The sequence below is a fragment of the Xyrauchen texanus genome, chromosome 33, assembly GCF_025860055.1.
Source record: "Xyrauchen texanus isolate HMW12.3.18 chromosome 33, RBS_HiC_50CHRs, whole genome shotgun sequence".
Classification (NCBI taxonomy): domain Eukaryota; kingdom Metazoa; phylum Chordata; class Actinopteri; order Cypriniformes; family Catostomidae; genus Xyrauchen; species Xyrauchen texanus.
In genome coordinates this window covers 11,352,176-11,370,503 of record NC_068308.1, presented here as the reverse complement: position 1 = coordinate 11,370,503, position 18,328 = coordinate 11,352,176, and the positions used below count along the sequence as shown (strand labels likewise).

The 18,328-nt window shown below is 36.8% G+C and overlaps 1 protein-coding gene across 2 annotated transcripts; it reads right to left on the bottom strand.

The window, feature by feature from the left end:
• Nucleotides 1-3,258: 3,258 nt before the first annotated feature.
• On the bottom strand, nucleotides 3,259-11,687 carry LOC127626989 (carbonic anhydrase 4-like). 2 transcript variants are annotated; one of them, XM_052103167.1, is made up of 9 exons: nucleotides 11,617-11,687; nucleotides 11,142-11,214; nucleotides 10,936-10,962; nucleotides 10,659-10,829; nucleotides 8,519-8,670; nucleotides 8,309-8,410; nucleotides 8,145-8,217; nucleotides 5,033-5,199; nucleotides 3,259-4,922 (listed from the first exon to the last, which is right to left on the bottom strand). In XM_052103167.1, exons 2-9 carry the CDS (start codon nucleotides 11,212-11,214, stop codon nucleotides 4,713-4,715), a joined length of 975 nt encoding a protein of 324 aa, XP_051959127.1. In that variant the 5' UTR covers nucleotides 11,617-11,687; the 3' UTR covers nucleotides 3,259-4,712. The 2 variants fall into 2 exon arrangements, with proteins under 2 accessions (XP_051959127.1, XP_051959128.1); XM_052103168.1 differs by lacking the exon at nucleotides 11,617-11,687 and adding an exon at nucleotides 11,325-11,445.
• Nucleotides 11,688-18,328: the final 6,641 nt, after the last annotated feature.

Below are 18,328 nucleotides of genomic sequence, written 5' to 3'. Positions count from 1 at the left end.
GGCAAGGTGTAAGAGGAGGGCGAGGTGTAAGAGGAGGGCAAGGTGTAAGAGGAGGGAGGAGAGGTAGAAGGATAGGGTACACGCGTGTTTCAAATGAAATCAGAGCCACACTGATTGACCATGTCATAAATCATGGTCTCTCACTGAGAGAAGCTGGGCAGAGAGTTCAGCCCAATATAAACAGATCCACAGTGGCTTCAATTATCCACACATTTCAGAGGGAAAACCGGTAAGTAACTATATCATTCTTCTTCTACAATGATAGTCCATGTAGTCTTGTTTGACATAGGTCTAGATTTCTACAGTAAATGTTCCTGCTTGTCCAAACATTTTTCAGAATTGAAGTTCGAGAACATTCAGGTGGACGGACAAGACTTCTTTCAATTGAACAAGAGCATGCCATTGTTGACATGGTGGTCCAGAACAACACCCTCCGCCTCAAAGAAATTCAGCAAAGGATAACACAGGACAATCAACTGTTCCACAATATCCACCAATGCAGTCTCTCCACAATTGATCGTGTTCTAAGGAGAAATTCAATCCGAATGAAGCAAGTATACAAAGTGCCCTTTGAGAGGAACTCCGTTAGAGTGAAGGAGTTGCGATTCCAGTTTGTTCAAGTATGTGCAACCCAATTACTGCACTTTTATTGTCAAAACAAAGATATATTTTTTCTGAATTTTAAGTATGTGTCAAACTATTCCATGCTACTGTAAGTGAAAAGATTTAGGCATATCTATGTATACTGCTGCGTCAAAGTGTGAACTCAAACTTCAGCAACAGTTTCACAGTAGTATTGACTGCAATCAATGCCATTACTGTAAAACACTAACTTACTGTATTGTACCTTGTGTTCTTTTTACTCTAGAGAATCTTGGAGTTGGATAGCAGTGCAACTCATTATGAGTACCTGTATATTGATGAAGCAGGCTTCAATCTTCACAAAAAAAGGAGAAGAGGGAGAAATGTGATCGGCCGTCGTGCTACAGTCAATGTCCCTGGACAACGAGGAGGCAACATCACTCTCTGTGCCACAATTTCTACAACTGGTGTTGTGGCACACAATGCTGTCTTGGGACCACACAACACAGCAAGGCTCCTACATTTTTTAAATCTCCTCAATCAAATCCTCTTTCCGCAGGGTGATCAGGAGCAAATGGTGCAGAATTTTGTAGTTGTTTGGGACAATGTCCAATTCCACCATTCAGCACTAGTGCGAGAGTGGTTTGAGAATCACCCACGTTTCAGGATGGTGTTCCTTCCACCATATTCTCCTTTCCTGAATCCAATTGAGGAATTCTTCTCCTCTTGGAGATGGAAAGTACATGACCGCAACCCTTACAACCAAGTAAGTCTTCTTCAAGAGATGGAAGAGGCCTGTGGAGATATTGGGGCACAAGCATGTCAAGGATGGATACAGCATTCAAGGCGTTTTTTCCCACGATGCATGACTCGTGAAAACATTTGCTGTGATGTTGATGAAATTCTCTGGCCAGATGTAATTGAGAGGCATGATCAATAAATTAATTGATTCAATGAATGCAGTTTTTTTTTTTTTAACCTATGTACTTATTTGCATTTTTTTTTTTTTTTTGTGGGGTGACAACTCATTGTAATACACCTGGACTCATCATTAAAGAACAACATCTTAAAATCCACGATCCCGGATCCGGGATTTAAAATTACGTCAGTAATAATGTACTTCCAATTTTAAATGTATGCGGAGGAGTTATAAGCTCATATCTGGTACCATTTAAAAGATTAGAATGTCTACTTTCTTGAGATATGCATCACTTTGGCATTTGTTTTACACTAAGTAACTTATTTACAATAAATTACATAGTTCAACCCATCAAAAGTCGTGTCATAATTATGTGCGTTTTTGAATACGCATATTTCTCATATCGCTCAAATATGACGCACATGTACAAACCATGTATCAAATGAAAGCTCTCATTGCCAGTAAGAAGTTCCAATAAGTCTTTTTATTGAGGTATAATCACATATCTAATACACTTCGAATGAATCATGAAGTATACAATCAACATTTGTAAACATACAAGTGAAATTATTGAATATTTGCCGTGCTACTCGCACTAGACAGCACAGTTAGCCACAAATGCTACATAATCCTTTACCTTAGGTTATTCTCTGCAAAATGAGCCGTTTTTCAGTGTTTTCTGTGGTTGTGTGCCAAAGTAATCCCTCGAGTGCAGAAACACCACAAAGTAATGTTATATGATATTCAACAATCCAGGAAAATATGTAAACATCCGATCCGGATAAAGCATATATTGCCGTAAAGCTTAGACCCTCTGCTTTCCGGCAATGTCTCTCAAGATCAAATAGACCAATCAGGGGCTGTGATATTGCATCCTGACTGTGAAGTGATCACTGGGTAGGTTACGTGCGCAAAACACACAGACGCGTCTCACCAGACACCAGAGCGCATTTACCACTTTCAACAGTGTTTTATGTAATGACAAAGGGTTTTCTGTAAAATTACACTGGGATTTTGCATTTATAGCACTGTATATGGGTATGGGGAGACTTTAGATTTGGGTAGGCGGAAAGTACACCAAAAAAAGGTAATATTCCTCCCTTCAAATAAATTGAATTAGATATTAAACAAAACATGATACAGACAAAATTCCTTTTTCAGGTATTTGCTGACATCTAGTGGAAACAGCCAAAACTGTCTGCTTGCTGCTAGGGTTTACAGGGCTTGAGTTATACACTTTCAAAAATGAATTTATATAAACAAAATAAAAAGCGCCTCTTTTTTTAGGAGGGTTATTACTGTTCAGACAACATATATTTAATTTTTTTAGTTTTTAGCAGTGTTTTATGCAACTTCAAAGGGTTTCCTGTAAAATGACACCAAAACTGTGTATTTAGGCCAAAGTATGTGGGAATGGGAAGCTTTTTAATTTGGGTAGGCCAAATCCAGGCGGAAATCCCCAAAAATGGCAAGGATCTTAAGAGGTTAATGAAAAACATGTATTTGTATTTATTTCTTTGTGTATCTTCAGCTGAATTTGTTATCAAATCAATAGAGAACACACTTTTAGTTTTGGTGTTAATATTGAATTTTAATAAATGCATTACTAGAATAAAATGCTGTGTTTCATTGTGCAGTGAATACTTAACTGTTTCGCCAACATAAGAGTGTGTTTAGTTTGCTGTGTTAACTGTTTTGAGAGCAGTTACCTGAGTTTGGAGAAATGTACCAAATCGATTGAGAAAAACTGTAACCAGTTAATAATACATATATTCACTTTTTATTTGTGATCTCATTAAACCCCTTAGAACTGAATCAACATCACTATTATACCATGCACTAACCTCAATGCACTGAAGATCTCCATATGTTTTTTTCAATGGGAGGTTTGTACAAGGTCCTCCAGCTGCCCCTGGGGGATGCACCTATTCTATCTAGCCTCTTGGACTCCTTTTCGTTTGCAAGAGCATGCAGATGCAGTATCTTTACAACAGTGTGTACAGTGATTTTTTTCCCTGTATTGCTGAAAAATCCCAGCTGAGGTGTCTTAAATATAATGGGCCACCCTCAATTTCTTCCCAGTTTACAGTCTCAGCTGAAAATCCCAATTATGTGTTTCTGAGGAATGTCTATAGCTCAGTGGCAAAAACTGAACTATTTGAGTCAAAAATGTCTTGGCCACTCAAATTGATCTTATACCCAGTTTTGAAGCAAAAAAAACAGCTGATATCTATTCACCCTCAGATGTTAAATATCCAACTTTTGTGATTTTGCAAGACTTTTCCTCAGGGATGTGTCTTTAAAAATATCCAGGTTCAGTGCAGAGTTAAAAAGCAGTGGTTCTTCCCTCTGCCAAAGAGGTGACTTACATATCAGCACCCTTCCCCTGTAGGGCAGCTGGGGCAGCAACCATTTCCAGTAGGCCCTCCCAATTTTGCTTTCTGTACTCGTTTGTCCCCAAAGAAACTCCCAGATATTTAAAACCTGCCATCCCCCTTATATATATATATAAATAAATAATCGTAACTCCAGACTACACTGAAAAAATGTTAACCTAAGAATGTGCTTCGTGTGGTAACATCTAAATTAACTGGTTTTATTAAAGTCAAATATATTATTAAATGTCACTGAATCAACCTCAATGCATTAGGTTACACCAAAAACACTCATTTTAAGGGTTAGATTAGGTAGAAATAGCTCTTTATGTAACAATTGCAAGTTACCACTTTTTACAGTGTATGTTTATGATTACAAAACCTAGAAATAGGAATAGTCAAGTATCATCAACTAATACAATTCTGAGTTAAATATTCGCAAAACATATATTTGGAAGACATCAACCATGATTACACATGTTAAAGCTAACACATTATTCAAAAGATAAATAAAAGCATAATGTAAAAAACCCTGAAAATTCGGTCATCATTTACTTGCTCTCGCGTTGTTTGGAAAACCTGTATGATTTTCTTTCTGCTGTGGAACACAAAAGGAGATGTTACGCAGAATGACCATTCACTTTTATTGGATGTAAAAAAAAGATGTAGTGAAAGTTAATGGGGACTTGGACTTAATCAACTGCTTTTGTGTTTCACAGAATAAAGTCATATGGGTTTGAAACAATGTGAGAGTGCATAAATAATGAATATTCATTTTCAGGGGAATTATTTTACTAAGAATATACTTTATTACTCTACATGTTAAACCCTAGTTTTTACAGCCAGGTTGAACTGGAGAAGAGAAGTGCTGTGATAATACAGAAAGTAGTTGCGGCTGCTGATGAAGGTCCTGTAGAGGTCACAGTTTCTGCCACCTGTGATGTCACAACTCTGCCATTCATAGACTGAACACCTCTGAAGTTGTTTGTAATCTGAATTGGTGGGCTTGTTTTCTTGAAATAGACAGTTTTACTAAAGAGATTGATCTGTTTGGAGAGATAATTTAAAATGATCTTAGAATGTGAAGAATGAAACATTCTCAACCAATAATAGATGATTCTTTTCTAATGTTAGTCATAGAATTGCATTGACTTACCAACTCATGACTGACTTTGATGGTGTCTTTAAACACAGTCCAGATCACAACTTCATTACAGCTGGGTGTGGTAAGGGAGCCTTTGTAACGGTAATATTTTGTCCTGTCCACATTTCCAAGCAGACTGTCCATTGTAATTTTATTCATGATGTCTGTTGTTGCATTACCTAAATATACCAGATTTCAAGAGGTTGTAAGGATGCTAGCCATCTCTCTTCAATTAAATTGAGTATGTTTGCTAAATTATGTAGGTGAAGAGAGTATACATTAGTATACAGTGCATGTAGTATAGTGTAATAGTAATAGTGTATTCATACATACACTTGGTTAAAACTTAAAAGCAATTGCAAAAATAGCTCAGAAAAGGGCTGTTAGTTCTGAGAAAACGTCTAGCATAATTTGTCCACTTTCTAATAATAAATGCTGTCTGTATCTCCAAGTCGCAAAAGCCCTTATCCTTGACATTGTAGTTACCAAGCAGAGTTGATAGTGAATGATCAGAATGTCAGTTTATATAACTATTTTTACAGTATCTTTGTGGAGGTGGAGGCATGGTCAAGTGATCATCTGAGGGAGAGAGGAAGCATTAAGGACCTTCACCTGGGGCGAATTATTGCTAATTACATGTTCAGTGTTCACAGAGCGATGGGGACATAAAAAGGCACCCGAGTCCACAGACAAGGTAGAAGAGTGACCCATACCAGAGTTCTGGCTCTGTCTAGTTAATTTTTGAGTTGGTGCTTGTAAAACTATCTTTTCTGTTAATTAATGTCTGACGTTGGAGTGTTCAACTGGTTCCCACTTCCTCTTTAACATGACTGAACGAACCTGTTACAATCTTATATTTTACAGTTTTTTACGATTGTTTACACACTAAAATAAAAATTTCCACAAAATTTGCAAAATTCTACTCCAATGAGCAAAACACCTCCACAGATTTGCACAACATTACACACAATGTCTGCTTCACCCTTTTTGCAAAACATTACACACAGTGATTTGTAAAACTCTAAACACATTTTCACACCTTAGACACAGATAAGGATTGTGAGGTTACTTCCTTGTCATTACAAAGCACTGGATTGCCAATGACCACACTAATGAATGAATTGGATAATCACAACCACCAGGTGTGGAAGCACACATGTGCTAATTTGAAAACGCAGCACTCAGTTGTGCTATAAAAGGCAGCAGGTGAGTACACCTGTCTTCAACAAAAATGGAAGGAGTTAGAAGAAGAAGAGTGAGAATGAGAGGGGGAGCTCAAAGAGGAGATGAAGGCGGTAGAGGAAGAGGAGAAGGAGATAGAGGAAGAGGAGAAGGACATAGAGGAAGAGGCCTTGGTAGAAGAAGAGAAGGAGGAGGTAGAGGAAGAGGAGAAGGAGATAGAGGAAGAGAAGGAGATAGAGGAAGAGGTAGAGAAGGACTTGAAGGGTTGATAGAACCTGAACAAAGAAGACGAGGACCAAATTTGACTCGAGAAATCCGTGCAACACTTATTGACCATGTTATCAACCATGGACTGACAGTGATGGAAGCTGGACAAAGAGTTCAACCAAATCTCAGCAGAAATACTGTTGCGTCAGTAATTCGGACATTTCATAGAGAAAACAGGTAAGCTAACCACACAGTACATTGAAACTGAAGTTTGCTGTACTTGACATCAATAATATTTACTGTGACATTTGACAGTAGGCTGCATATGTATTTTTTTATATATATATATATATATATATATATTTTTTATTACATAGGATTGAGGGTAGAGGACACCAAGGTGGAAGGGGCCCTATGTTCACTCGTGCACAAGAGGCTGCCATTGTGAACATGGTTTTGGCCAATAACTGTATCAGGCTGCGAGAAATCCAAGCCAATATCATCAATGATTACAATATTTTAAATAACATCCAACGAGTCTCTCTGTCAACATTAGGTCGAATCCTAAAGAAAAATCAAATATACATGAAGCAACTGTATCGGGTACCATTTGACAGAAATTCAGAGAGAGTGAAACATCTGCGCAATGAGTATGTGGAGGTATGTATTGTTCATCTTACTATGGTGTGGTATTGTGCACTGCTCATAATGTTCTGTCACAAAAAAAAAATACTGTGCAATAGATATTGAATAGCATCTTATTGTCTTTAATGTGTTTCAGAGAGTCTTGCAAATGGATGCAGCAGAAATTCAACATGAATTTATATATGTGGATGAGGCTGGATTTAACCTTGCGAAAACAAGAAGAAGAGGGAGAAATGTAATTGGACACAGGGCAATCACCAATGTGCCAGGGCAGCGAGGGGGTAACATCACCATTTGCGCTGCTATCACACAAAATGGGGTCCTCCACCACCATGCAAATCTGGGACCCTATAATGCAAATCTAATTCTTGCATTTCTTGACCGATTTATGGAAATATATATTTGTATAATATTAACGCCAAAAAATCTATCATTATTATTATTATAAAACAGCATCATATTTATGCTATATTTTCTTCATCTGTATCTGGCATATCAATGCAGGCATTTATTTTGGTGATACATTTCTGTTTGTGAGTTCACAATGGCCTTTTAATGCAGAGAAATGCTCTCGTCAATTCTTCTGTCTACAAAATCCCAGTGATATGAGGTTACTTTAGATTTGCCTATGTGCAAATGTGAATCTAGAGTGCTGTAGATATATTGCACTTCAGTCAAATTAAGCCTCAAACGTGCTTTGAGTTGGTGTAACAGTAAGTGCAGCATGTGCAGGCTATTTATTGAATTCAATTTTAGTCTTTGTGGTTTGATAATCACACCGTCATTTCGCAATTTCAATTATATTTCGATTAATCATTCAGCCCTACTGTGAATAGTGAATTTCTACATATTCAGTTGACATTCAAAATAATACTGAGTGCCCCATAGAGCCGTTCAGGTTGTTTTTCAAAGACCCAGTAGAGAATTCGCTGTTGGTTCCCTCTGGATTTTCCTATAGGTTTTTATAAAGCCTGGATTTATAAGTAAAATAAGGTCTGTTGATAAACATTACTTGAACTTGAATTGGCTGAACAGCTCAATTAAGCATTCAAACTGTAAGGGCCGCAGTTAGTAAAAAACATTTCCTTACCTGCGTTGGTGATGTTTGACAAATAAGATGTTAGGGTTTCCCAGCTTTTTGAGTTACTTGTGTCATTGGTTCCCTAATGGTTAAATAAAGTACATTTATAAAATGTATTAACTTTTAGGTTTACATTTCCTTTCTCTGGATGTAATAAAGGTAGCATTCCTCACCTCAATGAAGAAACCAAGAACAGCCAATGCTGATGAGTCATTAGAAGCTATTGCCGAAGAGACACTCCTGTTGTACTTTGAATGAACATTCACAATGTGCAGCTGAGAGACAGAATTAAAGTGACAGAAATGGAGTGTAAATTCAGTGAATGATTGATTACATACTCATGAATTCATTAATTCAGATATTACTTTTTATCCTATTCATACCTCCACTGGGAATCGTTTGCCATCCACGGTGTGCTCAGAGCCAGGTGCAGAGCTGCCATTACCCCAGTGGAGATGGAATTGTACAGAGTTGTACATACCAGGAAGACCACCTCCATTCACCATCATTGTACTATCATCCAGTTTGACCACCACTGACAAGACAATTAATATATTACTTACAAGGTTCACCACATACTATATCAACACTGATATTAAAGGGATAGTTAACCCAAAATGTACAATTCTCTCATCATTTCCTCTCAGATGTGTATGACTTTCTTCTGTTGAACACAAAACAAGATTGTTTTTTTATTATTATTATCTCAGCTTGTCAGCCAATGCAAGAGAATTGTGGCTAGAACTTTGAATGTACAAAAAGCATATATAGGCAGCACAAAAGTAATCTGTATTAATCCAATGATTAAATCCATATTATCAGAAGTGATATAAGTGTGTGTGTGTGTGTGTGTGTGTGTGTGTGTGTGTGTGTGTGTGTGTGTGTGTGTGTGTGTGTGTGTGTGTGTGAAACAAATCAGTATTTAAGTACTTTTAATTGTAAATCTCAACTTTCACTTTCACTTTTGTTCTTTTATTTTTGGCGATTCACATTCTTTGAGCACATCGCCACCTACTGGGCAGGGAGGAGAATTCATATCAAATAAATTACTGAAATATTGGTCTGTTTCTCACCACATCTATCATATCACTTCAGAAGATGTATATTTAACCACTGGAGTTGTGTGGATTACTTTTATGCTGCCTTTTTTTTTTTGGGACCTTCAAAGTTCCGGCCACCATTCACTTACATTGTATGGATCTACAGACCTGAGATATTCTTCTAAAAATAGCTGTTTGCATTCAGCAGAAGAAAAAAAGTCATACACATCTGCGATGGCGTACAGGTGAGTAAATGAGAGAATTTTTATTTTTGGGTGAACTATCATTTTAAAGGTGCGTTAGGTGCACTATAAATGTGTAATTCTAATCCAATACACTTTGTGAAATTCTGCAAATATCTGTTACAGTCTGTTAGCTATCCGTTCTGTGGGTGGGCTGAAAAAAATCTAGTATTTGTGCACAGCCCTTGCTTTTTAAATGGGACAAAAACAAAGTGGAACAGACCGATCCACACAACACTACTCCTACAATCAGCAACAGGGGGTGGTTGTTGCATGTGCAGAGGATGGGGGTGGGGGGCTGGGGGGTATTAGGGGTGAAATTCATTAGAAGAGCAACAGCAAATCTGGCTGATGCGAAATTTCTAAACTCCAAGGAGGATAAATGGCTGAGAAACAGGCCAAGAGAAAAAGGTCAGACGAATATAAACTGAAAAAAGAAGGATTATGATAAGTCGAGGGATAGGAGCCGCATCAACATCTGCAAGACTTTTCAGCGGTGGAGATACCTCTTAGAGGTAAAAGGCTCGAAGACGGAAGCAGAAGTTGTTCTTTTTCTTCTCGATAGGTGTGTAAAATAAATGTTGCTATGTTTCACAGAACCCATATATGCTGTTGTTGTGATGTTAGATTTAGTAGCAGGAGAGATGTGAGTGTCTGGAGCTGGTGAGTGTAAAACCGTCTCTTGTGCATGAATTTGGGGGCAGGGCTTCCAAAGGAGCACTGAAGGAAGGGGTGTGGTGGTTTTGGCAGTAGAGCTCGAATATAAACAGTGTTTCTCAGGAATCGCTGAGTGCACCTTTAAGCATCAGGCATGGTATATCACATCTCTGTACAAGAGCTTATACTAATGTACTTTTCTGAGCAATTTTTTAACATTGTATTGTGGCACTTTAAATGTTACGGTGAACCTAGAATGAAATGCTTTTGTTGTAGTATTCCTCTCAAGTCTTTTTGGATAAAACATCAGCTAAATTAATAAATGTAAGTAATGTGACTGCTTTATCACTTGTTTGATCAATTAATTCCTTGTTTAGCAAGCCATTAACAACACAATAAGCCAGTTGCTTATAATGAAAATACTGGTCAGGGTATGAATGAATTGTAAGGCAACTAAAAAATATTTTGTAAAAAATAGCAAACCCTGTGAAAACTGGCAATTGATTGTAAGGCTGTTCTGTACAAAGTGTCAAATAAATGCAGAAAACATCAAAATAAATTTCCTGGTGGGCAGCACCCCTTACCAGATTCGCCACTGTTTATAATTGTCAAGAAGGTTGCATTGTCACCAAAACCAGTAAAGTTGAATGAGGTGAGACTGGAATTTGCCTGAACATTTGCAGTCACAATATCAATGGGAGATTGTGATGATCCATTGCAGAAGTCAGAGACAATTTTGGGCCACGTGGTAAAATCTATTACAAATTAAAACCAGAAAATTTGCTTTTGCTTATGAAAACATCACAATTTAAATAATAAGTAAATTCAAAAGTAAGATTTTAGTGTGCAAAAAAAACTTACTACAGGCTGGCTCGTGATAGCACCATTCTGTTTAGAGAGAAATGACAGTAATAACAAATATTAATTGAAAAGATAGCTGGAATGTGACACTAAAAGCATATAATTCTCAGTACTCCTAAAATAAATAAATAAATAATATTAATAATAATAAAAGGGAAAAAGGTCTATTGTGACTAAGTAAATGATGATGAGGTTCAGCTTCTTACCCACTGTGGAGTCTGAACTGTGAGCAGTGGGGCACAGAATGGCAGCAAGGCATGTTACCAGCAAGACAATCATCTAAATTAAACAAAAATGTACACTATTGTACAAACTTCCTGAGGTACAATTTTTAAGATTACATTTTACATTTATGCATTTGGCAGACGCTTTTATCCAAAGCGACTTACAGTTCAATTATTACAGGGACAATCCCCCCAGAGCAACCTGGAGTTAAGTGCCTTGCTCAAGGACACAATGGTGGTGGCCGTGGGGTTCAAACCAGTGACCTTGCTGATTAACCTTGCTAGTTAACAGTACTGTGCTTTAGCCACTACACCACCACTCCTAAGATTAATAATATTAAAAATTAATAGATTAATAATTTTTTACCCTAGCTTTATTGGAATTTAATTTCAGCTTACTTTAAATGTATTTTATTTTGATTGCATTATATGTGGGATTGAATACAAACTGTCTTACCTTGTTCTTTCAGGTGACTGATCAGTCCGTGTGCAGAAATATAATGCCTTGGCTTCATTCCCGACTATTAATACTCATGGCTGCTCACCTGTATGTAGGTGTGTCAACTCCTACATTGTATTTGCGTCTGCACTGACGACAATCGGAATTCAGATCAAATCGTTATCAGACCGTCACGAGGCACGACGCACCTTAACTTGTGATCATCTAGATAGATATCTTTTGTTCTCAAAGATTACAAAAAGATGTACAATAAACCATATTTGAATATTTTTTGGTTGCTGTGACCTGCACTTCAGCATCAGCTTGCACAAGTTCGCAGCTTCTCGTGATGCGGCACATTTCTCTTTCTTTAAATCCATCATAAGAACTCGGTAGTTTTACGGAGTTTACATCAAAAGTAGACTGTAGCCTATAACAAAAGTTACAGAACATTAAAAATGTCGATTCACATCCCAACTTCAGAACGCACAAAAGATCAAAATCTGCCTACATATAATAGTAGAGCTAAAAATATGCTGTTTAGCTATTTACATGAACCAAAACAGGGAAAACCAAAAAATGTGTTGACAGATCAGTCTTACGTAACACTTCACTGTTATTCTTAATCGAGAGATGTTTATGTAACAGCCTATTAAAAAGCACAGTACATGTGCGTTTCATAGACACAGTATAAACAGAAACTACCTTCAGCTATTGTACACCCTCATAAATATTCAGGGCAGTCTCAAATATTTTCAGATGAATTACTTGTTTGCTGTTTATTATGCTTCCTCCTTTTTCTTTTATAACCTCATTTAGGCCCTAAATAGGCAGACATCAGCTCCACATCTTTCACCACCCCTGCTCTAGAAATGTACATGGATCTTCTTGAGTATATGAGCTTTGCACATCTAAAAATGTCTGTAATTTTAACAGTATGTCATTTTAAAAAGTATGTATAAATGTTAATTGGTTAATGGGTAAAATTCTAAATTGCCCATAGGTGAGAGTGTGAATGTCTGTGTGTGTTAGCCCTGTCCAGGGTGTTTCCCTGCCTTTCGCCTGAGACAGCTGGGATAGGCTCCAGCACTACCTGCGACTCTAGACAGGACAAGCAGCTTTAAATGATGCATGGATGGTTAATTGGTAGTTACCTAAAAATAAAGGATAAAAAATTATAGCATATTTAACAAGATGATACATGTAATTGTATGGTAATATATAGTATAAATAGTATAGTGCAATATAATTAACGGCACAAATGTGTACTATAATTAACAAATTACGGTGAAAAGCAAAAACTGAGAGGCCCCAGGAGTACCTGAATGACATCATATTTCGTTATATTTTATCGTAATAGATATGTTTCTTTTTAAGTTATGTACATTGGGGTGTTCTGTGTTATATTTTATGTCATTTAGTTAATGTTTATTACATTATTTTAGTTTCAAATGCATTACCCTGATGTTAATTAAAAATTGCTCCTGGAAGAGCCACCCTTGATGAACTTTAAGTAATCATGTGGCCTTATGTAGTTGCTTAGGTGATTAACAATGCATTTTAAAGGAAACAATCTGACATTTACAGTTCCAGAAAGTTGATATCTAAAGTTTTAGATATTATTTAGTTTTATCATTCAATAATAAAAATGGTAGTGAACCGTAAAATATACAGGCATTAATAATTACAACATGTAAAGCCTGAAACATCACCATATTTTTTAAGGTAAATTTCTGGCAACCAAATCTGCTGGTATTTTACCATAAAATGTAACAATTGTTTTTACAGTGATTTTAAGGATAGCAGAATTCTTTGAAGTATTTGGGTAACAGTCATCAAATGCTTCTTCATTTTTACCTCATTTACCTAATCTAAACTCTAAATAGGGGGGCATCTGCTCCAAATATTTCACCCTCCTTGCTCAAAAATTTACCTAACTGTGTAGCTCAGTGAGTATTGACGCTGAGTACCCTACTGGAGTCACAAGTTTGAATCCAGGGTGTGCTAAGTGACTCCTGAGCAACCAAATTGGCCCAGTTGCTAGGGAGGTTGGAGTCACATGGGGTAACCTCCTCGTGGTTGCTATAATGTGTGGTTCTCGCTCTCGGTGGGGTGCGTGGCAAGTTGTGCGAGGATACTGTGGAGAACAGCGTGAAGCCTCCACACACGCTATGTCTCCGTGGTAACTCGCTCAACAAGCCACCTGATATTGGATTGACTGTCTCAGACGCGGAGATAACTGAGATTCGTCCTCCACCACCCGGATTGAGGCGAGTCACTACGCCACCACGAGGAGTTGGAGCGCATCGGGAATTGGGCATTCCAAATTGGGGAGAAAAGAATAGAAAAAATTATTACCTAACGTCTTGTGACATTAATAACTACATTTAGCATTTATGAATCAAATTATTAAAAAGGTTTAATTCCAGAATGAAGGACTTACATTTGTCACTCAAATTGCCATGTACAGAATTATTATGTAAATATTTACAGTCATGCATCTTCATGAATATATGAGTTTGCACATGTAGATTTTAGGATAGGCAAAACAATATCCACAATGCAAATGTGTGTGCTGACTCCGCCAAATCAAATTGAGAGAATCTGTGGACATTAATATCGAACACACATTTCAGTTGGATTCACATATGGGATCTAGTCTGGCTCAATCTAGGACCAACTAATCCTCAGGAAAATGAAACAATGCCATAAAAGCAAAACTCTAGTTGATCAAAATTGCTCTCATCAAGGAAATGCTTCTATACTGTATGAGTAGGAATGAATGTTTCTGAACACTACACTGTCCTGTTTGAAAGATAACAATAAAGAATGGTTTCTTTTTTTATTCTTAAAAAATACACATTCCTGAATTGTCACATGTGTTTTTTTATGCTTACCACATGATTTCAGTTCAGCAATAAGTAATTCTTTCTTTGAGTTATTTTATCTATATATCTAAGATCTAAATCTGCTTCAGTCTCCTTTCGACCACAGACAGGATTCCTCTCAATCACCAGATGCCTGACAAAACATTTCCTTTCAACATCCTTAAATCTTAAATAAGATCTTTGTAAGATGTTTACTGCATTTTTGTATGTTCGGTAATTGATCAATGATAATTGTACCTACTACCACCTGTATGATGATGACCATTTGTCAGGGCAATGTTTCCCAACCACTGTGCCACTGCACACTAGTGTTCCGTGAAAGATTGTCAGGTGTGCCGTGGAAAATTATCAAATTCCACAAAATAAATAAATGCATGAAAAATTATTAATGTGCAAAAGGGAGTGATTTTATACGCAATAAGGGTCTTTCACGTGACTCGCGTCAGCGCTGCAGAATACACTGAAGTCTATGAAGTGACGTCACACACGTTTTTGCTTCACCAGTAATGTTTTTGAGAGTATTAAGCAACAAGAAATATTTTAAAACTGTCCAAATTTGTGAAGAGACATTTAATTTATTTTAATTAAATATTACCTTATCGTTTCCGAATATCATATACCCAGTTATTGAGATAATTTAAATTCACCAAGAAAACACACCTAAAACACAAACGAGTCATTGTATAACTTTCTGCTATCAAAGCAACTGCAAGCTTTTTTCTCTCTTCCAAATACATGTTTTCATTGTTTATTTTGCACACCTCCTGCTTTTTTATGTAACAAACTCGTAAAATCGGCCCTCTGTGACGCTTTCTGCAACTCTTGTCATGTGGAGGGTAATGCGGGGTTCAGCCTCCAGAAACAAATTAAAAGAAGAGAATTCATCTGTCTGAGGCAAAGACACAAAATCTCATGACAATTACCTCAGCAGTATCAGTCTCCTTGATGCGCCTGATTACGCACAGACGAGCAGCCAGTTTAAGTCAACGCGGACCAGGAGGAAGATTTGAGTTGTCGATTGAGTTCTGTTCAGTTCATTTTTTACCTGTTTTTGTTCATATTTTAATCGTATTTGTTTTTGTAATATTGTGTTGTTCATACGTCGTGTTTAGTGGCCTCCGTTGTCACTGAGGGTGGGGGCGAACATTCATCTGCTTCATGTGGTGTCTCTGTTGTTCATCTGTTCTCTGTAATACATGCTTAATCTGCTGTATGCTCGTCCTGTAAATTCATGATTCAAAATGAAAATGTGAACGAATATAAAAGCTATTAAATGTCTTAATATCATCATTAAAATATGACAATTAAAATGACGGGTAATAATAGATTATGACGTCAATTTTACGACTATCCGTCAAAATAATGGATGATGAGAAAGCCTAACACAAGCCCTGTATGTGACTTCTTTTCATAGCCGAATTTCAAACATCAAGTAAACATGCTACTAAGATGGACAGAAAACATGGACAAGTTCTTGAAAAGGAAAAATATTGACGATAGTTAGCCTATGTGGGATAGTAATTTTTTAGTCATAAAAAGTGTGCCATGGCAGTTTAAAGTGTGATAAACACTGTGTAATGGTGATGTGATGGTGATATTACAGCAGATCTGAATACATTTATTTATAAAGGTTGCCACATAATGGATGTTTGTATTGTATGGCCTTAACTGGTCTTGACATGAGTATCTCTGCAAACAAAAGGCTTGTAGACCTTCCTTGGGCAGTTTATACTAATGTAGGCTACATTAATCTATTAATGCATGGAGAGAATAATAAAATAGGGCTGTTGGAGAGGTTGACATTACATACATGTTACCACCTTTTTCTGGAAAATATTTATTAAATATTTGCATATTTTCATGTTTGTTTGTATGGTAATGCTTTACAATAAGGTGGTATTCATTTACATTAAATATATTATCTTACATTAACTAATAATAAACTACCATTACAGCACTTAAAACTTGGTCAATGTTCCTTTTAACATACTAATTCATTTTAATAGGGCTGTCGATTTAACGCATTCATTACTATCTTTGCGATTCGAGATTGCAGTAAATGTGTTTTTAGGAGCCACATCAGCAGGGGGCAGTCAGTGCCCCTCAACAAACCTAAACCAAAAAGAGCAGTGCAGCCACAGGATGAAAGCCAGTTCCAACAGTACATGAACTTGACAGCTAGATCAAGCACAACAGAATGCAGGGATCTCAAGATATGATTTAAAATTATTTTAATTATTCTGGATTATTTTTTATTGAATAATCTTTATTTGAAGGGCTTTGTCAGCAAGTATTAATACAATCATACAAAATTAATTATTTGGCATGTAATGTAATTAAATAAGATAGATTACAAAGGTTTATCGCTATTAATTGCGATTAAAAATGTCCTTTGTTAGTTCATGACACCTAGTGCATTTAGTGATGTTACCAAATAGAACCTTATTGCTGTGGAGACTTCATGTGAAGGTGGCTCATCTGACACATAAACTTTGTCGTAACTGGTGCTAAGCGTTATCCTAAAGGCCGGGGCCCCACAACAAGGAGTCTGTATGATTTCTACTATGGATTAGGACTCTCAAGTACACGGATGTGCCCAGTTGGGTGACCTAAGAAAAGTATGGAGAGAAACACAGGAAATAGTTATGAAATACATATGAATAAAATACCGTAAGTATAGTAATTTTGGGTTTGTTGCAAATAAACAAAATTCTAATTTTGCATATATGTTGAAATGAACAGTTACCAGCAAGTCACGAAAAGTCAAGTGACAGCAGCTGATATAAAGGCCACACGGTTATTCAGAAACTGCTGTGGGCAATAGCATTGTTGAATAGATTGTCACAAGGTAATGGGGTTGAACTGAAAATGTTATGGCATCTTACATAATGTTACTGGCTGCATTTTGTCTGGAGAGGCACGTGTATGAGATCACATGCTCACTGCACCTGCTGCCAAAAGGAATTTTAAGATGTGTAGGATAATGTACGAGATGGCATGTGAAAAGAAAAGATACCAACAGTGTAAAAAATAGAACAGATGATAAACACATCACCTGAGTGACAAGGTGGAATACAAAAGAACTTGACAAAAAAGCAGTTACAGTGATGTGTAAAAGTATTTGCCCCATTCCTGATTTCTTCTATTTTTGTGTATTTTTAATACTTAATTGTTTTAAATCTTCAAAGGCGATATAATATAAAACAAAGGCAACCTGAGTAAACACAAAATACAGTTTTCAAATAATATATATTATTTTATTTGTATTTAATTATTTTTTAATTTATTTTTTTTGAAGCAAAAAAAGTTATCCAACACATATATCACCATGTGAAAAACTAACTGCCCCCTTAAACTTAAAAGTTGTTTTTTCCACCTTAAGCAGCAACTACTGCAACCAAACACTTCCGATAACTGGAGATCAGTCTTTTACAACGCTATGGAGTAATTTTGGCCATCTCTGGGTCCTAATGCCCTAGTATAGTGACAGGGACACTATGGGCCGGTTTCCCGTTAAGGGCTTAAAATAAACCAGGACTAGGCTAATTGTACTTAAATTAATCCACACTAAACAACTGACTTTCTGAGATGTTGCTTAAATTTGGATTAACTAGTTCTAGACTACAGAGTCTCAGATTAAGGTAATCAAGGACAAGTGAGATCATCTTTTGGAAACCCGATTAGATTAATGGCATGCACATGGGGCTAAGGAGAGGTTGCTATAAAAACCTGGTATGGAATACTTGTAATTCATTAGTCTTAAGGAGTGTGTGGAACAGGAGTCACTACACTTAACCAAAAAATGGATAAAGGCCGAAGAAAACGCTCAAAAAACTTCAGTG

Coding starts and splice junctions, on each gene's coding strand:
- LOC127626989 (XM_052103167.1), bottom strand. CDS start 11,214: ATGATTGTCTTGCTGGTAACATGCCTTGCTGCCATTCTGTGCCCCACT. Junction 8,671..10,658: donor TATAAACAGTGGCGAATCTG/GTAAGGGGTGCT, acceptor TTGTCTTGTCAG/TGGTGGTCAAACTGGATGAT. Junction 8,411..8,518: donor GCAAACGATTCCCAGTGGAG/GTATGAATAGGA, acceptor TCTGTCTCTCAG/CTGCACATTGTGAATGTTCA.